Source organism: Ranitomeya imitator, chromosome 1 (assembly GCF_032444005.1).
Source record: "Ranitomeya imitator isolate aRanImi1 chromosome 1, aRanImi1.pri, whole genome shotgun sequence".
Classification (NCBI taxonomy): Eukaryota; Metazoa; Chordata; class Amphibia; order Anura; family Dendrobatidae; genus Ranitomeya; species Ranitomeya imitator.
The window spans coordinates 293,436,390-293,460,782 of record NC_091282.1 but is presented as its reverse complement, the minus strand read 5'-3'; the positions used below and the strand labels follow the sequence as shown (position 1 = coordinate 293,460,782).

The 24,393-nt window shown below is 45.0% G+C and overlaps 1 protein-coding gene across 2 annotated transcripts in view; it reads right to left on the bottom strand.

Moving 5' to 3' along the window:
* The window catches only part of HIRA (histone cell cycle regulator), a 55,588-nt gene that overhangs the window by 3,614 nt on the left and 27,581 nt on the right, over positions 1-24,393 (bottom strand). For both annotated transcript variants that reach the window (XM_069756561.1, XM_069756569.1), the window contains exons 17-22: positions 23,429-23,530; positions 23,043-23,191; positions 22,768-22,929; positions 14,921-14,979; positions 14,588-14,693; positions 845-967 (exon numbers count right to left, since the gene is read on the bottom strand). In XM_069756561.1, coding sequence (XP_069612662.1) covers positions 845-967; positions 14,588-14,693; positions 14,921-14,979; positions 22,768-22,929; positions 23,043-23,191; positions 23,429-23,530 — 701 coding nt within the window. The remainder of the gene's footprint in view (positions 1-844; positions 968-14,587; positions 14,694-14,920; positions 14,980-22,767; positions 22,930-23,042; positions 23,192-23,428; positions 23,531-24,393) is intronic.

The following is a 24,393-nucleotide window of genomic DNA, read 5'->3' as shown; positions in this document are numbered from 1 at the left end:
CAAAATGTTGGAGGAGCCCCCGCACCACCGAGCACTGCTAAATACTGCAGCGCCAGCCTGGGATGGGAGTGAGATCATCAACGTGCAGCATCAGAACACCGCAGAATCGCCCGACTCCTGTTGCTGCTATACTACTGGTAAGTACATTCTGACTATAAGACGCACCCCCAAAAAAGTGCATCTTATAGTCCGAAAAATACGGTATATGTAAATGGTATAATTCTTTGTATTTTAATGCAATACAAGAACACTCACATAGTATTTTGTATAGTAAATTGTAGTAAGCGAATGATAATACCTACGATAAATGTTTATATGAACCGTTTTTTATTTGATTCACAATGACTTGTATTTTTTTTATTTTTGTGTTTCATTTAGTTTTGATTGTTCTAAAAACAAAATTAAAATGTGAATGTATCTTGATATCTTTCACACTAAAAAATAGTCTAATTGGAAAAAAAAATAGTGATATTGACCCACGCACTTCTTTATGCCTCCAGGAAAGTTTATAATTATTAGGAAATATATTTTCCTGCTGTCTAAATCACCTGCGGTTTGTTTTATAGTAAGGTGCATCCTACAGTACGAAAAATACAGTATTTACTTTGGTTTGCTTTGCCTTTAGAGAAAAAGAAAAAAAATCAGACCTACCTCTATGAAACCACAGGGCAAAAAAATACCACTAAGATTGTGTGTGGGACATTGTACTAAGTGCCATGAGGGAGAGAATCTTGAAAATACCTATTTAAGGTTTCAATGTGACTTATAATTAATGGTATGTAGACATACAAAAAAAAATTATAGTTTTAGCTAGACTTCAAGAAGGAATATATTATTTTCTTACTTGGACGCTCTTCCTTGGATTATGGCTAGTGGTCCAGAGCACATCATGGCTTCCTGCGAGCCCAAACAATTCCTATAATCTGCGCACTGGAGCAAGAAATCTTGTTTGTCAGATACCAGGTTCCTGTTCAGGTACAGAGATCAGCAATTAATGCAAAAGTAATACAAATCATGTAGATTTTGGTGAGTTCTCAACAAAAGTAAAAAAACAACCAGGATGAGAACAGGACAGATGAAAAAAACAATATTACAAACAACATTGTTACAATAAAAGCATGCTTTTGATAATATTTAATAATATTTAGCAGGAAGTCTGTTTAGATCACATAAAAAGTAAAGACTGATCATAATGAAAAGAAACGTAGTTTTAATAAAGGTTGGATCGCAATAACAATTATTTGCTGCATATAAGCTTCAAATCTATTGATTTTATAGCATAGGTAAAATCCCAAATGCCACCCCAAATCTTTTGTAATGGTATTTAACTCATTCAATCTATTGCAACTGAATCTTGCATGTATCCAGCCACTGTTAGCCATCTTGGCAAGCTTTTGTAATGGTACATAGCTATTTCAACTTACTCTGCTTGTCCCCTTATGCTGTGAGGTCAAGTAACTTTTCAAAGTGGTTTATGATCCATGTAGGCCTGGACACTTATTTCTCTACTAGATGGTGGCCCGATTCTAAAGCATCGGGTATTCTAGAATAAATATGTATGTATGTATGTATGTATGTATGTACCGTATTTTTCCGACCATAAGACGCACTTTTTTCCCTCCAAATTTGGGAGGAAAGTGTGGGTGCGTCTTATGGTGCGGATGTAGCATGTGGGGATGTGGGGAGGGGGGCAGCAGTGAGTGGGATCGCACTGTTATCCCACTTCAGGATGTCCCTGCTGCCCGGAATCAGTGCTGGGGAAACCATGTGGTCCGGATGATTAAGTGCAGTGAATATTCGTTAGCGGCTCCCTGCCCACCTATCAGCTGAGCAGTGAGCCAGGAGCAGCAAATGAATACTGCACTTAAGCAGGGACACACATGGATTCTCCAGCGCTGATTCCTGCAGCAGCTGGGGAGGTCTGGGAGGAGGAGGCAGCAGCAGCAGGGGCCAGAGGAGATCGCTGCATACCTGCCTGCCATGCCTGGGCTGGACGCCAAGTGCTGTGCACAAACAGGACCTGTTTGATGTCAGGAGTGGGCGGGCTGGAGCATCACATGGCAGCTCAGAGCCCACCCTGTTCTTGACATCATCACAGGTCCTTCAGGCTCTCCACTAGAATCTGCAGCTTCCTCAGTCATAACCTGTGCTGTGGAAAGGAAACAAGAGGGAGGGCTCTGTGTGCAGTCATGGGATGCTTTTACCTCACCACAGTGTGGCTGGCTGCCACATTTAAGAGGTTAGTCTTTACAAAACACAATAAAGCACTCTGCCACTCCTTTGGTGAACTATAACTCCCAGCATGTCATAGGATCTGCAGGACATGCTGGGAGTTATAGTTCTCCGATGGGATTTTAAAGCAGCACTCCAGTGTTATTTTGCAGTGCTGGAGTGGTGCTTTAAATATAAGCCCTGTGCCCCCATTCTTGTACTAACCCTCCAGCATCTTCATATAGTACTGTACAGACACCACACTGGTCCCGCAGCTTCCAACATAATAAAATACTATTATATATAATAACACCACATATAATAATATGTTATTAAATATTTTACATTTTTTTGCTTCAAATATTTTTTTTCCCTATTTTCCACCTCTAAAACCTGGGTGGGCCTTATAGTCCGGTGCGTCTTATAGTCCGAAAAATACGGTATGTATGTATATAGCAGCCACATAGTATATAGCAGAGGCCACGTAGTATATAGCAAATACTACGTGGCCTGTGCTATATACTATTTGGCTGCTATATACATACATATTCTAGAATACCCGATGCGTTAATACAGGCCACGCAGTATATAACAGTGGCCACGCAGTATATAACACAGCCCAAACAGTATATAACACAGCCCACATAATATATAACACAACCCACGCAGTATATAGCAGCCACGCAGTATATAACACAGGGCACGCAGTATATAACACAGGGCACGCAGTATATAACACAGGGCACGTAGGATATAGCACAGCCCACATACTATATAACACAGCCCACGCAGTATATAGCAGCCACGCAGTATATAACACAGGCGATGCAGTATATAACACAGCCCACGTAACATATAACACAGGGCATATAGTATATCACACAGCCCACGGAGTATATAACACTGCCCATGTAGTATATAGCAGCCACACGGTATGTAACATTGCCCACGCAGTATTTAGCAGTGTGGGCACCATATCCGTTAAAAAAATAATTAAAATAAAAAATAGTTATATACTCACCCCTTGGGATCCAGCGAAACTCTGGCGATGCGTGTGGGGCTGCTGCCATCTTCCGTTCCCAGGATGCATTGCGAAATTAGTCTTCTGGGTAATTTCGCAATGCATCTCTGGGAACGGAAGATGGTGGCCGGCGCGAGTGCAACGTCGGACTATGGAAGGTGAGAATAGCAGGTTTTTTGGTTTTTTTATTATTTTTAACATTACATCTTTTTACTATTGATGCTGCATAGGCAGCATCAATAGTAAAAAAAGTTGGGGACACACAGGGTTAATTGCAGCGGTAACGGAGTGTGGTACTCGCGGCCAGTTACCGCTGGCATTAACCCTGTGTGAGCGGTGACTGGAGGGGATTACGGAGCGGGCACCGACTGCAGGGGAGTAGGGGAGGGACTAATCTGACTGTGCCCGTCGCTGATTGGTCGCGGCAGCCATGACAGGCAGCTGGCGAGACCAATAAGCAACGTGGGATTTCCGTTACGGAAGTTGCCGACAGAAAGACGGAAGTACCCCTTAGACAATTATATATATAGATGCACTACATTTATTGTGTCCTGCTGCCTCAACGTAATTTGATTGATTAATAACGAGGTAATATTGTGAGATCTTAGAGCTAGAGTCCTATATATTGAGACATAGCCTGGGGAAGCATTTATGCACATTTAATCTAAGTATATTTTATCAAAGTACGGGCAGTTATACCATGGCAGTTAGACAGGTAAGACAATTAAACAAACCTATTCCTAGTACATTTGGACTACAACAAATATTTACCATATGCATTTGTATAATTTATATCCTGGCTGCTGCATTCACTCACATCTACCATGTTTTCACCAACTCTTTACACTACATCCATATTGGCACCTCACTCCGCTCCTATGTACAGCACTCATGCTCTTTTCACATTGCTAAATTGCACAGATCCATTCAGTCCCAACATCAAACACAAGAGACTCTCTCACAAATCACTTAACCATCTGCTCACTCTTTCTATCCTCCTCCTTGTAGTCGCAGGAGATATCTCTCCCAACCCCGGCCCTCCATGTTAGGCTACTTTCACACTAGCGTCGGAATCTGCCCATCGCAATGCGTCGGGCCGAGATTCCGACGCTAGCGTTTGATGCGCCACACAACGGGTGCAGCGGATGCATTTCTCCGGTGCATCCGCTGCCCCATTGTGAGGTGCGGGGAGGTGGGGGCGGAGTTCCGGCCGCGCATGCGCGGTCGGAAAAAGCGGTCCGTCGGCAGCAAAAAATGTTACATTTAACGTTTTTTGCTCCCGGCGGTCCGCCACAACACGGCGCAACCGTCGCACGACGGTTGCTACGTGTGGCAATGCGTCGCTAATGTTAATCTATGGGGCAAAAACGCATCCTGCAAACAACTTTGCAGGATGCGTTTTTTGCCATAAACGACGCATTGTGACGTATTGCAAAAAACGCCAGTGTGAAAGTAGCCTTAGGCTGCCGTCACACTAGTAGTATTTGGTCAGTATTTTACATCAGTATTTGCAAGCCAAAACCACGTGATAAATGCAGAAGTGGTGCATATGTTTCTATTATACTTTTCCTCTAATTGTTCTACTCCTGGTTTTGGCTTACAAATACTGATGTAAAATACTGACCAAATACTGCTAGTGTGACGGCAGCCTTATAGTAAGTCAAACCCCTCAACTGCTACACTCAAACTCCTCTAACCTTAATAATATTCCCTGCATGCCTTCTGTCTTTCAATTGTGCCATTTTGAATTCTTGCTTAGTGTGTAGTAAACTCTCCGTCATGCATGACTTTTTCCTTTCTAATTCTCTTAACCTCCTGGCGCTTACTGAAACCTGGATCCAGAAGTCAGACACCACCGCTGCTGCTCTCTCATATGGTGGACTACACTTCTCTCATACCCCAAGATCGGACACTAGACCTGGAGGAGGCGTTGGTCTTCACCTATCAACCAAATATACCTTCCAGGTTATTCCTCAAGTACCCTCACTTGTCTTCCCTTCTTTTGAGGTCCATGCTGTCAGACTCTACCATCCCCTTCTCCATGCAAGTGGCGGTGGTGTATCGTTCTCTGGCCCCTCCCATCAGTTCCTGGATCACTTTGCCACCTGGCTCCCCCACTTTCATCATGGGTGATTTCAACATTACCATTGCTTTTCCCCTCTCCCCATCTGCTACTCAACTTTTATCTCTAACCTCCTCTTTCGGCCTCTCGCAGCATACTAACTTCAACGCATGAAAATGGAAACTCCCTCGACTTGCTCTTCTCCCAGCTTTGCTCAGTGGATGATTTCACAAACTCCCTTCTCCTGCTCTCTGACCACAACCTTCTTTCATTCTCTATCAAGAACTGCCATCCCGCTCAGGTCACCCCTACTTTCCACACGTATAGAAATATACAGGTCATTAAAACCCAGAAAGTTATGAAGAACTTGCAGTTACCATTGGCCCCTATCTCCTCCCTCATGTCCTGATTCTGCACTGAAGCATTATAATGAAACACTGCAACGTGCCCTGGTTGATGCTGCACCTCCTATACATAGAACATGGCACAGACGGCGACAACCCTGGCACACGCTGCAAACACATTTCCTACAGAGGTGCTCCTGGTGCGCCGAACGTCTATGGAGAAAATCCAATCTACCCGAAGATTTAATTCATTGTATGTTTTAAGCATAAACTTATAACACTGCCCTTCACCTCTCCAAACAAACCTATTTCAACACCCTCATCACCTCACTATCCAATAACCCGAAACATCTGACACGTTTCATTCCCTACTCAACCCAAGAGTGCAGGCCCCAACCACGGATCTCCGTGCGGACGATCCAGCCAATTATTTCAAAGAAAAAATTGACAATATCCGACAGGAAATTATCTCCCAATCTCCTCATACCATGCACTGACCTCCCTCCCCCACTGCATCTAGCTCACTCTCTGACTTTGATCCAGTCACAGAAGAAGTAATCAGGCTCCTTGCATCTTCTCGCCGGATCACTTGCACCAGTGACCCCATTCCGTCACATCTCCTCCAGTCCCTTTCCCCTGCTGTTACCACCCACCTAACAAAAATATTCAACCTCTCTCTCTCTCTTCTGGTATCTTTCCCTCCTCATTTAAGCATGCCATCATACATCCTTTACTTAAAAAAACCATCCCTCAACCAAAACTGTGTCGCTAACTATAGACCTGTCTCCAATCTTCCCTTCATCTCTAAGCTCCTGGAACGCATGGTCCACTCCCATCTTATCCGCTATCTCTCAGATAACTCTCTTCTCGACCCTCTACAATCCTGTTTCCGCTCTTTACACTCTATTGAAACTGCCCTTACTAAAGTCTCTAATGATCTACTAACAGCTAAATCTAATGGTCACTGCTCCCTCATTCTCTTGGATCTCTCTGCAGAATTCGACACTCTAGATCATCAGCTCCTCCTCATTATGCTCCGCTCCATCGGCCTCAAGGACACTGTTCTCTCCTGGTTCTCCTATCTCTCTGACCGTTCCTTCACTGTATCTTTTGCTGGCTCCTCCTCCTCCTCCTCTCATCTTCCCCTTACTGTTGCGGAGTTCCTCAAGGATTGGTTCTAGGCCCTCTCCTCTTCTTTTTGTATACTGCCTCTATTGGTCAAACAATCAGTAGATTTAGTTTCCAGTACCATCTCTATGCTGTTGACGCCCAATTGCACGCCTCTACTCCTGATATCACGCCTGCCTTTTTAGAAAATACTAGTGATTGTCTTACCGCTGTCCCTAACATCATGTCCTCCCTCTATCTGAAACTGAACCTGTCAAAAACTGAACTCCTTGTGTTTCCTCCCTCTACTAATGTGCTTATGCCCGACATTGCCATTTCCGTGTGTGGTTCCTTCATTACTCCCCAGCAACACGCCCACTGTCTTTGGGTCATTCTTGATTCAGAGCTTTCATTCACCCCCCACATCCGATCACTGGATCGCTCTTGTTATCGGCACTTCAAAAACATTTCTAGAATTCGACCCTGTCTTACTTTCGACTTTGCAAACACTCTCACTTGTTTCTCTTATTCATTCTCGTCTGGACTATTGTAACTCTCTACTAATCGGTCTCCCGCTTACCAAACTCTCCCCTCTCCAATCTGTATTGAATGCTGCAGCCAGGATCATATTCCTCACCAATAGTTACACCGATACCTCTACCTTGTGCCAGTCATTACACTGGCTACCCATCCACTCAAGAATCCAGTACAAAACTACTACCCTCATCCACAAAGCACTCCATGGCTCAGCACCACCCTACATCTCCTCCCTCGTCTCAATCTACCACCCTACCCATGCCCTCCATTCTGCTAATAACCTGAGGTTAGAATCCTCAATAATCAGAACCTCCCACTCCCGTCTCCAAGACTTTTGATGTGCTGTGCCAATTCTTTGGAATGCACTACCCAGGTTAATTAATCCCCAATCCACACAGTTTTAAGCATGGCCTAAAAACGCATTCGTTCAGACTGGCCTACCATCTCAATGCTTTAACCTAACTATCCCTGTGTTGCCCATTCAAAATTTTTACCATAGACAGGTTCCTCGCATCATGTTCTCACATGCTTTATGCATTGAATAGTCCTCTGTGTCTGTACTGTTACATACTGATAACCGGCTGATAACCGGTTCATGCACCATTACATGAACACCCGATTCTTACACTATGGCTGGTCCGAACAACTAAAGCAATTGTTACCATCCATCTTTTGCGTCTCCCCTTTTCCACATAGATTGTAAGCTTGCGAGCAGGTCCTCTTGGTATCTGTTTTGATCTATGTGCTTATTGTTATGCTGTAATGTCTATTGTATGTACAAGTCCCCTCTAAAATGTAAAGTGCAGCGGAATATGTCGGCGCTATAGAAATAAAATTATTATTATTATATGCACCTATTAAAGGGAATCTGTTAGCAAGCAATCTGATTTCTCAGAGGACAGGACTGGCCATGTAAAGTGTCACGCTCACGCCCTGACTGGTGGGCGTGAGCTCGGGGGGTTTGTGGCCCCACTGTGCCACAAACCAGACTACCCTGGAAGGGGCGTGACTATGACAGCTGCCTGGGTTTTCACTGGAGCCTTTGATGGTGAGGTCAGGCTTGTGCAGCAGGCAGTTGCCAGGTGCTACTCCAGGGTGGTGTCTGACTGTGGCTGCTGATCCCACTTGAGACACAGGAACACCAGGATTGGTGCAGGCATCAGGCAGGACTGGCAGAAGAGCACGGCTGGAACTCAGACGAGTAGGCTGGCACGGCAGGAGACAGAGGACTGGCTAGGACGGCAGGAGACAGAGGACTGGCTAGGACGGCAGGAGACAGAGGACTGGCTAGGACGGCAGGAGACAGAGGACTGGCTAGGACGGCAGGAGACAGAGGACTGGCTAGGACGGCAGGAGACAGAGGACTGGCTAGGACGGCAGGACACAGAGGACTGGCTAGGACGGCAGGACACAGAGGACTGGCTAGGACGGCAGGACACAGAGGACTGGCTAGGACGGCAGGACACAGAGGACTGGCTAGGACGGCAGGAAACAGAGGACTGGCTAGGACGGCAGGAAACAGAGGACTGGCTAGGACGGCAGGAAACAGAGGACTGGCTAGGACGGCAGGAAACAGAGGACTGGCTTGGACGGCAGGAAACAGAGGACTGGCTAGGACGGCAGGAAACAGAGGACTGGCTAGGACGGCAGGAAACAGAGGACTGGCTAGGACGGCAGGAAACAGAGGACTGGCTAGGACGGCAGGAAACACAGGACTGGCTAGGATGGCAGGAAACACAGGACTGGCTAGGACGGCAGGAAACACAGGACTGGCTGATGTGGTATATGAAGGAACAGGTAGGGGCCTGTTCACACAGGAAGTGCAGATACGGAAATGGAGTATAAAAGTAGTAAGAGGGAACAGGTAGGAACCTGTTCAGACTGAAAGAGAACTGCAAGCTTGCGAATAGGAGCGGTAGAGCAGCAAGAGATAGCACAGCAATAAAAGCTAAGCAGAGCAGAGCGACAAGGAATGTGGAGAGGAGATGCAGCAAGAGACACTGCAGAAGCTAAGCAGAGTGGAACCGCAAGGATTGCGAAGAGGAGCTGCAGCAAGAGATTAGTGCAGCAACGAGAGCAGAGCAGAGCAGAGCGGAGCAGAACCGCAGGAGTGCAGAGTAGAGATCAAGCCACAAAGGTATAGAGCAGGCAGAGCCGCAAGAGTGCGGAGTGTAAGCAGACTGAGAACACAAGGAAAGACACAGCAGGGAAGGAAGCCACAGACAAGGAGACCGAGATAGGTCAAAGTACAGACAAGGCACTGGAACAAGACACAAGGACCAGGATATTCTGCCTCCTGGAGGGCGGACAACAAGATCAAGGCTATAGCACAGAGAAAAGCCTCCAGAGAGGGAGTAACTCAGAGCAAGGCCTGGCAAACTCAGAAGCTAAACAGTAACTGAGCTAACACATTGCACAGGCCCAGTCCACAGGGTGGAGCTGCACTAAATACTGGAGGCCTCTTGGTAATTGGTCAGGAACAGATTAGACAGATGCACCTGATTCCTATAAGAACCAGAGAGTTCAGGCGCCGGCCCCCTATACACACAGCCATGAAGCATGCAGAGAGCAGAGACACAGAACATGGAGCTGGCATGAAACAGAAACCACATCATGGCCTGGAGCAGTGGGTAAGATAGTGTGAGAGATGTGAGGCCATGCCGTGATGCCAGCAGAGTTGTTACATAAAGGTATTGCCGGACTTGTCTTTGAAAGAGCTACAAGCAGATATAAATAGTTTGGGGTGAAATTTGTCTGACAGATTGTCTCTATTACAGACCCTCATTCACAGGGGGCAATCAGAGTAACCTAACCTGATTAACGCCAATAGATCCAGATGCAATAAATACATCTTTGTATCAAAAATGTTACATATTTTTTAATAAACTCAAAGTACCAATAATAAGATCATGTCCATAGCTAACAGCTGGGTATGAAATATTGAAAAAAATGAACATTTTCAGAAGCACTCAATTTAGCAAAATCCTTCCACTACTAGGTGAATTAGCAATCACATTTTCCATAAAGCTAAGTAAAAAGAGTAGAGTAGACAAATTGGCAGGACTCTTTTACACAATAAGGCAGCCAGAGAAGGGCAGTGTGAACTTCCTCAGATGGCACTCGAATGCTGGCATTCTAGCACTCCTTATGATTACTAGGGTCCCATGACATCATGAGAACTTAGTGATCTCAAGAGCACCTCCCATGATATCATGAGGGCTTAGTGATCTCAAAAGGTGCCCAGAATGTCAGCATCCTAGCACCTCCCATGACATCATGATGATGATCACAAGAGATGCCCAGAATACCGCCATCCTAGCACCTCCAGTGAAATCATGAGGGCTTAGCGATCAGAAGAGATGCCCAGAATGCCGGCATTCGAGTGCCAGCTGAGAACGTTTGCAACGGCCTAATCCATCTGCTTGGTCCTGTAAATGTTTTTGCTCAATTGAAGAAGAGAGGTATCCACACTCCACAAACTGATTACTAATGTTGATGCGAGCACAATCTAAATGGTACTCGGCATGTTGTGCATCCAACATACTGGCAAAAAATAACTGATCACATTTACCACATATCATGTATCACAGATTAGTTATATATAGCAAACCTCAGAATAGACCACAAATGTCTAATAGAGATCTATCAGACATGTATGGCATATTCTGTGTGAGATGAGACAGTGTTATGTAAGGTGCGGTTTATGTATGAAGGAAAAGTCTGACTGGGTCAATGCTATATGGTTTACTGCTGTTATTAGCACATTTAAAGAAGCCATTTGAGGACCGGCAAATATAATTTCCTGTTTCCTATCATAATCATGTCCAGGGGGGATTCTTCATGTGGAACCCTAGATGTCATCTTTGTTTTAAGTGATTTTAATTGTGTGGTGTGCCGTTTTTGTTTGACAAAATAAAATTTATTGTATTTTCAAAAATTGATTTAGTGGTGGTCCCTGCTGTATAGCTTGACGCTTTCTTGTCTTTTGAGTCTCATGGTTGGTCAAGCTTTGGGTTGACCCCCTTCTTTGTACTATTATGTTTGATGGTGCCCTCCACCCCCTCTTTGCTAATGCCTGGGCAATACACTACGCGCGCTGGGCAATACACTACGCGCGCTGGGCAATACACTACGCGCGCTGGGCAATACACTACGCGCGCTGGGCAATACACTACACGCGCTGGGCAATACACTACACGCGCTGGGCAATACACTACGTGGGCTGTGCATATTCTAGAACACCCGATGCGTTACAATCGGGCCACCATCTAGTAGTACAGGTCCTTCTCAAAAAATTAGCATATAGTGTTAAATTTCATTATTTACCATAATGTAATGATTACAATTAAACTTTCATATATTATAGATTCATTATCCACCAACTGAAATTTGTCAGGTCTTTTATTGTTTTAATACTGATGATTTTGGCATACAACTCCTGATAACCCAAAAAACCTGTCTCAATAAATTAGCATATTTCACCCATCCAATCAAATAAAAGTGTTTTTTAATAACAAACAAAAAAAACATCAAATAATAATGTTCAGTTATGCACTCAATACTTGCTCGGGAATCCTTTGGCAGAAATGACTGCTTCAATGCGGCGTGGCATGGAGGCAATCAGCCTGTGACACTGCTGAGATGTTATGGAGGCCCAGGATGCTTCAATAGCGGCCTTAAGCTCATCCAGAGTGTTGGGTCTTGCGTCTCTCAACTTTCTCTTCACAATATCCCACAGATTCTCTATGGGGTTCAGGTCAGGAGAGTTGGCAGGCCAATTGAGCACAGTAATACCATGGTCAGTAAACCATTTACCAGTGGTTTTGGCACTGTGAGCAGGTGCCAGGTCATGCTGAAAAATGAAATCTTCATCTCCATAAAGCATTTCAGCCGATGGAAGCATGAAGTGCTCCAAAATCTCCTGATAGCTAGCTGCATTGACCCTGCCCTTGATGAAACACAGTGGACCAACACCAGCAGCTGACATGGCACCCCACACCATCACTGACTGTGGGTACTTGACACTGGACTTCAGGCATTTTGGCATTTCCTTCTCCCCAGTCTTCCTCCAGACTCTGGCACCTTGATTTCTGAATGACATGCAAAATTTGCTTTCATCAGAAAAAAGTACTTGGGACCACTTAGCAACAGTCCAGTGCTGCTTCTCTGTAGCTCAAAAGTGGCTTTACCTGGGGAATGCGGCACCTGTAGCCCATTTCCTGCACACGCCTGTGCACGGTGGCTCTGGGTGTTTCCACACCAGACTCAGTCCACTGCTTCCTCAGGTTCCCCAAGGTCTGGAATCGGTCCTTCTCCACAATCTTCCTCAGGGTCCGGTCTCCTCTTCTCGTTGTACAGCGTTTTCTGCCACATTGTTTCCTTCCAACAGACTTACCATTGAGGTGCCTTGATACAGCACTCTGGGAACAGCCTATTTGTTGAGAAATTTCTTTCTGGGTCTTACCCTCTTGCTTGAGGGTGTCAATGATGGCCTTCTTGACATCTGTCAGGTCGATAGTCTTACCCATGATGGGGGTTTTGAGTAATGAACCAGGCAGGGAGTTTATAAAAGCCTCAGGTATCTTTTGCATGTGTTTAGAGTTAATTAGTTGATTCAGAAGATTAGGGTAATAGGTCGTTTAGAGAACCTTTTCTTGATATGCTAATTTATTGAGACAGGTTTTTTGGGTTATCAGGAGTTGTATGCCAAAATCATCAGTATTAAAACAATAAAAGACCTGACAAATTTCAGTTGGTGGATAATGAATCTATAATATATGAAAGTTTAATTGTAATCATTACATTATGGTAAATAATGAAATTTAACACTATATGCTAATTTTTTGAGAAGGACCTGTATATAGAGCTGGAAAACCAGCACTCCTTATATGTTGTTGTGTCAGTTCTTGGGTTCTGCAGCTCCCAGCTGCCTTTGTATAGGTTTTGGCAAGATGAGTACAAGACATCAACCATTTCAAGGGAGGTAGGACATAGTGCTGCTTGTGACGACATGCTGGAAGTGCAGCCTCTCTAACAAACAAGTGAGGAGCAGATGGTAAGCAAAGCCAAAAATCGCAGCATTTGCTCCGAGGTATAGTCAGCATCAAATTGTTGCCAAATACCGTAAGGAAAAAGCTTCACATGCTCTGTGTTTTCCAGATGTACAGCTATAATAATGGCATCAAGGGGAACCTGTCACGTGTAACACTATTAACATGCAGATATAGGATCAATCTGCTGTACTGAAAGCACGGCTCCAGGGAGAAAATTAACTGTATTCCTCCTGGGGGCCACCGGCTTTCATAAAAGGCATGCCCTGATGGCTACAGTCACTGCTCAGTACACAGAGAGCGGTGGCTGAAAGCAATTCTCAGCACTTTGGCTGATGCACTGTAAGGTTGGCTGTCAGTTAAAGCGCCAGGGCGTGCTGACAGCTGCCGCACACGTGCTGTGAGCTGTGACTGTAGCCACGCCGGAACCTTCCGGGAGGAATAAAGTTCATTTTCTCCCAAGAGCCACACTTTCTGTACAGTAGCCAGGCAGCTTTCTAATGCAATTAAAGGGAACCTGTCACCCCCAAAATCGAAGGTGAGCTAAGCCCACCGGCATCAGGGTTTATCTACAGCATTCTGTAATGCTGTAGATAAGCCCCCGATGTATCCTGAAAGATGAGAAAAAGAGGTTCGATTATACTTACCCAGGGGCGTTCCCTCTGCGGTCCGGTCCAGCTCCTCCCATCTTCTTACGATGACGTCCTCTTCTTGTCTTCACGCTGCGGCCGGGAAAGGTCAGAGAGGCCCGGTGCCTGCGCACTGCAGTACTTTGCTCTGCCCTCAACAGGGCAGACAAAGTACGCCTGCACCAGAGCCGCAGTGTGAAGACAAGAAGAGGACGTCATCGTAAGAAGATGGGAGGCCCCGGACCGGACCACCCGCCCAGGTGAGTATAATCTAAGCTCTTTTTCTCATCTTTCAGGATACATCGGAGGCTTATCTACAGCATTACAGAATGCTGTAGATAAGGCCTGATGCCGGTGGGCTTACTTCACCTTCGATTTTGGGGGTGACAGGTTCCCTTTAATTTGCAGATTAACCCAATATCTGTAGTTTAATAATATCAGGCGTGACAGATTTTCTTTAATTAAAAAGTAGGAACATGCTTTTATAAGAAATCTTATCGTTTGGGCTCAAAACCACTACAAGAATTATTATTGATTCTGACTGCCATATTCAAACCCAAATCACATGTAGTTATTACAACTGTGCAAAATGGGATGATCTTATAATTGCACGTTTAAAGACTTACCATGTAGAAAGTGCAGGATTAAAGCAATATGCTTTCCCATTAGACAAGCTTAGTACAGGTACACCTCTCTGCGTAAGCAACGTTTGAGAAACCAACAGGTCATTTCCTAAGAAAAAAAATTGTGGTGAAGAATATAATATTTATATATATATATATATATATATATATATATATATATATATATATATATATATATATATATATTTTTTTTTTTTTTTTTTTTAAATCAGATTCTGATAAATTAATGAAAAAATATAGCATCTTACAATAATGTAGTAGCATATAAACAAACAAGCAATAAGGCAACCCGTATAATAGTACAGAAGTGGTTACCTGTTAATATGGGCAATAAAGATTCATTCTTTATAACAGCTTTCTGGTTGTGGACATCCCTAAAAAAACACAACTGCAGCTATAAACACGTGAAATACCATGTTATCACAACAATGTATGCAGTCATGGTCAAAAGTATTGATACCCCTGCAATTCTGTCAGATAATACTCATTTTCTTCCTGAAAATGATTGCAAACACAAATTATTTGGTATGATTATCTTCATTTAATTTGTCTTAAATGAAAAAACACAAAAAGAATTGTCCTAAAGCCAAATTGGATATAATTCCACACCAAACATAAAAAAGGGGTGGACAAAAGTATTGGCACTGTTCGAAAAATCATGTGATGCTTCTCTAATTTGTGTAATTAACAGCACCTGTAACTTACCTGTGGCACCTAACAGGTGTTGGCAATAAATAAATCACACTTGCAGCCAGTTGACATGGATTAAAGTTGACTCAACCTCTGTCCTTGTGTGTACCACATTGAGCATGGAGAAAAAGAAGACCAAAGAACTGTCTGAGGACTTGAGAAACCAAATTGTGAGGAAGCATGAGCAATCTCAAGCCTACAAGTCCATCTCCAAAGACCTGAATGTTCCTGTGTCTACCGTGCGCAGTGTCATCAAGAAGTTTAAAGCCCATGGCACTGTGGCTAACCTCCCTAGATGTGGACGGAAAAGAAAAATTGACAAGAGATTTCAACGCAAGATTGTGGGGATGTTGGATAAAGAACCTCGACTAACATCCAAACAAGTTCAAGCTGCCCTGCAGTCCGAGGGTACAACAGTGTCAACCCATACTATCCGTCGGCGTCTGAATGAAATAGGGATTTTTGTGTACTCACCGTAAAATCCTTTTCTCCGAGCCATTCATTGGGGGACACAGACCGTGGGGTGTATGCTGCTGCCAATAGGAGGCTGACACTAAGTGATACAAAAAAAAGTTAGCTCCTCCCCTGCAGTATACACCCTCCTGCTGGCTCTCAGCTGACCAGTTCGGTGCAAAAGCAGTAGGAGATCAATAACAATATATGAGCGTATAGCATGTCATATTCTAAAAAACAAGCATAAGCTAATAACAGGGTGGGAGCTGTGTCCCCCAATGAATGGCTCGGAGAAAAGGATTTTACGGTGAGTACACAAAAATCCCTATTTCTCCTTCGCCTCATTGGGGGACACAGACCGTGGGACGTCCCAAAGCAGTCCCTGGGTGGGGACAACAATAGATCAGGCCCTGTGTAACCGCTACTTACAAGTGCACCACCGCGGCCTGCAGAGTCCGCCTGCCCAGACTCACATCTGTGGAAGTGTGGGAATTATAGTGCTTCAAGAATGCATGCGGACTGGACGAATCCGCAAGTTGCAGGCGTGCCTTGCTGACGCCTGGTGCCTAGGACCCTTGATAGACAGGGAGATAGGCTGACATCTAGCACGGAAGGACTCCTGGATGGTGAAAAGAATTCACCATGTTATCATGGTCGATGAAACGGCTAAACCCTTCCTGAAAATGTCAGAAAGCCTTCCTCTACCGTCAGGAAGCCCAAATAAAACGTCCAACCTTCAGAAGGACGCCGTCCTCAAGACGTACCTACTCAGAGCACTCACTTCGTCCAGAATATGGGGGATCTTATTCCATTTTGTGGACTGGAGCCAAAAGAGATGAGGGAAGAACTAAACCCTTATAACAGTGGTAATACAGTACCACCTTGGTAACAAGGGATGGAGATGGCCTGAGGACAACCTTGCCTCGAAGATAATAAGGGAAAAAAGCCTGAAAGAGCAGAGAAGCTAGCTCCGAAGACTCGTCAGAGTGAGAATATTGCAGAGGAGAACGGGACGACTTTCTCTGATAGTAAAGTCTGCCCGGATGAAAAAGGAGCCTACTGTAAGGCTCCTAGGAATAATAAGGTCCCAATGATCTAACGGTATGTGATAGGGAAGAACTACGTGTGAAAACTCCCTGTGAGAAAGTCCCTACTTGCAGTTGTGCTGCGATAAGGCGAGAAGATACTAGCTCTGCAAACAAAAAACGGACGTGGTCAGTGCGGATCTCTGAGGATCACTGGGGCCCCTTTATGCTTCCGAAAGGCTTTCGGAAGCAGTGGAAGGGGAGTTATGGAAACTGGTACCACGGCAGAACCAGAGCATGGAGAGCGATGGCTCTTGGATCTCGAGGCCGAACCACGAACTCGAATACATTGGCCTTCAGTCTGGATGCCATCCCACCTCCAACTGGAGAGCTCCAGTAAGGACAGATCTGATGGAAGACTTCGGGGTGAAGTTCCCACTGACTTGAGGCAGAACCCTGACGGCTGAATTTGTTTGCCGTTCAGAGTTCTACTTCTGGGATATATACTGCCGAGATCACCGAATAATAGACTTCGGCCCATCAGAGAAAGTGAGGTACCTCAGTCATGGCGCCTGACCGTGGGTACCTGCTAGATGACTGACGTATGGCACCGCCGTGGCATTATCCAATTGAATTTGGATAGGATGACCCGCCAGAAGGCAGTGGACCTGCTGTAAGACTACCGTTCGGATCTCCAGAACAATGATGGGGAGAAGAAGACTGGCATTGGTAGTTACGAATAACCATTGAACCGGGAGAAAGGCCCTGGATGAAGAAGGAGCTCAGAGACTATTGTCTGAAAGTCTGTTTGACTGGCTGAAAACGAGGGGAGCGAAGGAAACCGCTTCCATTGTCGTCACCATTTTTCCTCAGAACTCTCTTAGCAAATCGAATGAAATGAGGGGGTGAGTAATCAAGTCATCAGAACTCTCCTTGCGCGAGGTCCCTGTTGAAGGGCCATGACCTTGTCTCGAGGAAGAATTACCATCCTTCTAGAAGTGTGCAGGATCATCCTCAAAAAGGATATCTGCTGGGCTGGAAATGAGGAGAACTTGTCTAAGTGTAGCTGCCGGCCCAGGAGAGAAGGTATCGCAAGAGATATAGACGACTCAGCGTAGTCCTGGAAGGGCGGCTAGCCAGATCAAACAGGGCAGGACGAGCACGCCTCTAGAGTGCAAGAGAAACATGACATCCGCCATGACCCGAGTGAACACTCTGGGTGCGGAAGCAAGGCCGAAGGACAAGGTTGTGACTTGAAAATGCTGCTGACGAATGAAAAGGCGAAGGAATTTTTGCAGAGGGCAAGCAACCCGAATGTCGATGGATGCCGGAAACTGCATCTTTTTCTGTTGAAGTAATGGCTGAGCGGAGGAACTCCATCCAAAGAAGGAGGACCATGTCAAAGGTTGTTAGAAGTTTGAGGTCCAGGGTCGATCTTACTTTTCGTTCCCCTGTTTGGAACCAAGATCCCTTAGATCTAGACTGTGCTGGACAATCCTTAAACAATCCTTTGTCAGTCTCCCGCTCAAAGGATTTGATTGGCCAGTTGTTGCTGGTGTGAATCAAGGTAGTTAAGGTCTCCAGCCAGGAGACCATTGCTCTAGCAATCCATGCGGCCGCTAGGGAGGATAGAGCGCTGGACCCGAAGCCGCAAGACGGAACGAAACAGATTTGCTATCTGACAGTCCGTGGTATTTTTAATTGATGACCCATCAGGTAGGGATACTGGTAGGTATACCACAGGAGATTATTCCCGGTTAATCTGCCCCATGGCAGAATGTGCGGCTGCATCCAGCAGGTCATAGTCTCTTGCCATCTCCTCTTTTCACGGTGCAGAGATAAAAATTAGGAACCCTCGATCCATCAACCTCTTAACAGGGAAGTGGAGAGGAATTGTCCGCCTTCTTGCATCATCCACTAAATAGTGGTGATGCAGAGGGGGGAGCTTGTACGCCAAAAAGGGTGCCTCTATATGTCCACAGAGTTCAGGTCTCCAGGTGGACAGGACAGGTTGTCTGGCGTTAGGCCTGGATGCAGAAGAGGAAACATGGAGACGACACTCCTTGTGCTCGTTTGTTGATGGTGTGGGGAGATCGGTGCCCTTTAAAGGACCCGTCGCCCTTAAAAAACAGGCCAGACATGGCATCCCACGTAGAGGCTTCTGTCCAGTGAATCGCTTATCCGAATTGAATGGCAAATGCTCTCGAGGTAGTTTAGTCTCTGAAGCCCTGGCAAGCTCAGGCAATATCCAATCCATATTCAGAGCCTTGTTGTCATCAAATCGTTGGTGAGGGAGCAGGAAACGAAAAACTTCCGTTTTCTAGATGCCTGTATGTTTCTAGACGCCTGCACGTTTCTAGAATACTTGCGGCCCCTGCTAGCCGACGGCTCCCATGTAGGATAGGGACCATGTATATTGGTCCTGCGAGCGCTCCAAACACAGAGGGTACACAGAGGGATTCAATCTCTTGGTCAGAGAACCAAGGATTGGTCAGTGAAGAAGTCCACTGAGGGGAACTAGAGGATAAAGCTGGGGTCGGCGGCGGAAGGCTCCTCGGACTGATCAAGCGCCTTTAAGACCAGGGAATACTGGTCATGCACCTGTAAGACCAGGGAATACTGGTCATGCACCTGTAAGACCAGGAAATACTGGTCATACGCCTTTAAGACCAGGGAATACTGGTCATGCGCCTTTAAGATCGGGGAATACTGGTCATGCGCCTTTAAGATCGGGGAATACTGGTCATGCGCCTTTAAGAACAGAGAATACTGGTCATGCGCCTTTAAGACCAGGGAATACTGGTCGTGCACCTTTAAGACCAGGGAATACTGGTCGTGCACCTTTAAGACCAGGGAATACTGGTCGTGCACCTTTAAGACCAGGGAATACTGGTCGTGCACCTTTAAGACCAGAGAATACTGGTCATGCACCTTTAAGACCAGAGAATACTGGTCATGCACCTTTAAGACCAGAGAATACTGGTCATGCACCTTTAAGACCAGAGAATACTGGTCATGCGCCTTTAAGACCAGAGAATACTGGTCATGCGCCTTTAAGACCAGGGAATACTGGTCATGCGCCTTTAAGACCAGGGAATACTGGTCATGCGCCTTTAAGACCAGGGAATACTGGTCATGCGCCTTTAAGACCAGGGAATACTGGTCATGCGCCTTTAAGACCAGGAAAAACTGGTCATGCACCTTTAAGACTGGGAATACTGGCCATATGCCTTTAAAGACCAGGGAATACTGGTCATGTGCTTTTAAGACCAGGAAATACTGGACATGTGCCTTTAAGACCAGGTACTTACTTACCCGGGTACTGATGTAGAGTCGATGTGCCCCATTAATGCAAAAATACTGTCACCCCAGTGTGAGCTGGCCGGGTGGACCAAGATGGCCACCGGGAGCTGCAGAGTTGATAAACTCTCGCAGAGAGCGAGAAGCGCCAATTTGGGGAGCGGAGCCACAGACACGATGTTGAATAGGCCTAAGCCGGGGCCTAAATTTCTGTAGCCGGCGGACGTCACCAGTGGGTCGTTCCAGGCAAGACTTCCAGGATGCGGCCTACAAATCGGCCGAAGCCGGGGACTAAATTTTTGCAGCCATCCAGAGCGTTACCTCAGAGAGGTGGGCCACAGGGAAGTGGCTGAGGCTGCCTGTCAGCATGTGAATATCCCTCTGAAGATGGATCCACTCACCATTGATGCGCGTCCCGGCGTGGAGCCGCCGTGGATGTGGGTTTCAGCGCTGTTCTGTGCAGCGTGGACGGTGCAGGGATAAGCCTCAATCCATCATCCGTTTGTTAGGGAGGTGGAGAGGAACCGTCCGCCTCCTTGTGCCATCCGCTTTCACAGTGGTGGGACAGTGGGGGCTGCTCGGACGCCATAGAGAGGGGCCTCTGTACAGCCACGGAGTTCAGTCCGGGTGGACAGGGCCAGTTGTCCGGCATTAGGCCTGGCTCCAGGAGAGGATACATGGAGGAGACACTCCATGTGGTCGCCTGCTGCTGGTGTGGGGAGATCGTGACCATGAAAGGAACCGTCGCCCCTGAAGTGAGCTCAGGCATGGCTTCCCACGTCGCAGGAAAGTGTACGGGGAGGTATACTCTCCGTGCTCGCCTGTTGATGGTTCGGGGGAGATCGGAACCTTGAAAGGAACCGTCGCCCCCTTCACTCCGTTAATTAAAAAATAAAAATTTACAGAAAAGTAAACAATAAAATAAAAACGTTGGAGTCTGAAACAGACCGATGTGCCTCCTACAGACACTAAGCAAGAACTGGTTAGCTGAGAGCCAGCAGGAGGGTGTATACTGCAGGGGAGGAGCTAACTTTTTTTTGTATCACTTAGTGTCAGCCTCCTATTGTGTCCCCCAATGAGGCGAAGGAGAAAAGGAACTGTATGGTAGGAGACCCAGGAAGACCCCACTTCTTACCCCGAGACATAAAAAAGCCAGGCTGGAGTTTGCTAAAACTTACCTAAAAAAAGCCTAAAACGTTTTGGAAGAATGTTCTCTGGTCAGATGACACAAAAGTAGAGCTTTTTGGGCAAAGGCATCAACATAGAGTTTACAGGAGAAAAAAAAGAGGCAGTCAAAGAAAAGAACACGGTCCCTACAGTCAAACATGGCGGAGGTTCCCTGATGTTTTGGGGTTGCTTTGCTGCCTCTGGCACTGGACTGCTTGACCATGTACATGGCATTATGAAGTCTGAAGAAAACCAACAAATTTTGCAGCATAATGTAGGGCCCAGTGTGAGAAAGCTGGGTCTCCCTCAGAGGTCATGGGTCTTCCAGCAGGACAATGACCCAAAACACACTTCAAAAAGCACTAGAAAATGGTTTGAGAGAAAGCACTGGAGACTTCTAAGGTGGCCAGCAATGAGTCCAGACCTGAATCCCATAGAACACCTGTGGAGAGATCTAAAAATGGCAGTTTGGAGAAGGCATCCTTCAAATATCAGGGACCTGGAGCAGTTTGCCAAAGAAGAATGGGCTAAAATTCCAGCAGAGAATTGTAAGAAACTCATTGATGGTTACCGGAAGTGGTTGGTCGCAGTTATTTTGGCTAAAGGTTGTGCAACCAAGTATTAGGCTGATGATGCCAATACTTTTGTCTGGCCCATTTTTGGAGTTTTGTGTGAAATGATCAATGTTTTGCTTTTTGCTTCATTCTCTTTTGTTTTTTCATTTAAGACAAATTAAATGAAGATAATAATACCAAATAATTTGTATTTGCAATCATTTTCAGGACGAAAATGAGTATTATCTGACAGAATTGCGGGGGTGTCAATACTTTTGGCCATGACTGTATACTCTGATCAGCCACAACATTAAAGGGATTGGATTTTCCATTATCGGTTTGTTTTTTTTTGTTTTTTAAGACATAGGCTTCTGGTGACTGTTACAGCGAACATGAATGCGGCAGCCAATGTTTAGATAGGATGTCTTTTTCCCTATAATGAATCCTGATGACATTTATTTCCCAGGTAAGTAATGCATCTGGACGTCCACATGATTTATCTAGCCAGGCCAACTTCTTCCATTGTTCCGTGGTCTTCGTTTAATGTACTTGTGCCAATTACAGTATCTTTTGGTAATAGACAGGGAACAGCATGGGCACATACAGTGATCAGCTCTACACGCAACAAGCTGCAATGCACAGTGTGTGTTTCCTAAAACCTATCATCCTTATTCAGCATTTTGTGTATCAGTAATTTGTTTAACACTAGCTAGGATCAGGTAGGATGGACTAGTATTTTCTCCCTATTGGGCCACTTCTGGCAGGTAATAGATTGTGCTTACAGGAAACACCCTACGCAACTTGCATTCAAGAAAGGATTGTTCACTTGCTGTCAAATAGATCCATGTCCTGACAAACGTCACTGTCCCAGGATAAATCAATGTCATTCACTTTAACCTGTCACTAGTTTTAATTCTGTGGCTGATCGATATACAAGCAGTTGCTTCATGCAGGATAATTTTCCATTACTCACCAAACCGAAAGAGCAGCTGAGGACGTAAGAGCCATGACAAAGCGGCCTGTGCATTGTATCGTAGAGATTTGGGAAGGCAAAATGATAGGTGGAAATACTCGTCTGCCACTGCTAGAAAACATTGATAACATTCGCTTCTCACAAGCTACGCAAACCATCTCACTAAAGTATGTAAAATACAAAAAAAAAAAAAAATAAAGAAAAGGAAACCGTTACAAATTTGTACGATACCTGCTAGATTGCTTTGGAGCACCCAACCATGTGACAATACTAACTTGCTTCCTGCTGCTGCAAGAATGCGACTTGTAAGCACCGTCCTCCATTCCTTCCCGTCTCGGTTACACTTGAGCTGGCTTAGTTTTGATCCGCCTACTGATCGGAAGTCATTTTCTACTTCAATGTATATTGTGGGGTCTGCACTAATCTGAAAAGTTGGAAAAGTAAATAAATTCTTGGCACCTATGTAACCTGACAAAATATATAACAAACACAATTAGAACACTGCAGAACTATTAACAGTGAAACTGTTGGAACTCAAAGCATCAAACCGAATATGCTTGTTTTAGGTATAACCATATTTTGTATTCCATGCACTCAACTTTTGGAAAGTTTTTGAAAATCACCAGTTTTCTTATTTTGTAAATTTATATAGTTGACTGACCTGCAAGGTAAAAGATTTCTGAATGGTTGGGATAGGCAACCGAAGCGATATTGCAGAAGTCATACATGTTAAGTCCTTCTCGGATGTTGAAGCCACCTGAGACTGAAAATATTAAAATAAAAAAATGCGTTATCGGAATTCAAAAAGAAGAAATTAAACAAAAGTGGTGAGGTTTATACTCCTTTGTAGAAGCCTCTGTGCTTCTACACAGAATGTAGCAGAATTCAGGTGCATGTCGAACATAAATGAAAAGCACTTTTGGGCCTGATCATCAACACAATTACACCAGAATTCTGACATCAATCCCTATGATAAGTTGCAATTATTTTGTGCAATCCAAAGTTTTGCCAAAATGAGCAGAGCTGATGCAGAGCAGGGGAATGATGTCACAGCTCATAATGAATTAGACAAGCTTGATGACACTAGAAATCTATGACTGGAGTAAAATTTGTGGAGAGGTGTACACCACTTTTCAAAAACATGCTTAAGTCATCAAAAGAATTAAGAGCATCTACCCACACCCACGGGGCCTATGTGAAATTACACTTGCTGCTCATACTAAATTATTTTAGCTATCATATTTTGTGTAGTTCCATGATTGGTACTGCAAGTGCTCTCCTATAGAAGTGAATGGTATAGGTCATCAATAGTAAAGTCGCAGGAAACCTTTATAAACTTTTCTTTATCGCTTCATTGGGTGACACAGGTAAATACAGTTGTGGCCAAAAGTATTGACACCCCTGCAATTCTGTCAGATAATACTCAGTTTCTTCCTGAAAATGATTGCAAACACAAATTCTTTGTTATTATTATCTTCATTTAATTTGTCTTAAATGAAAAAACACAAAAAGAATTGTCCTACAGCCAAATTGGTTATAATTCCACACCAAACATAAAAAGGGGCTGGACAAAAGTATTGGCACTGTTCAAAAAATCATGTGATGCTTCTCTAATTTGTGTAATTA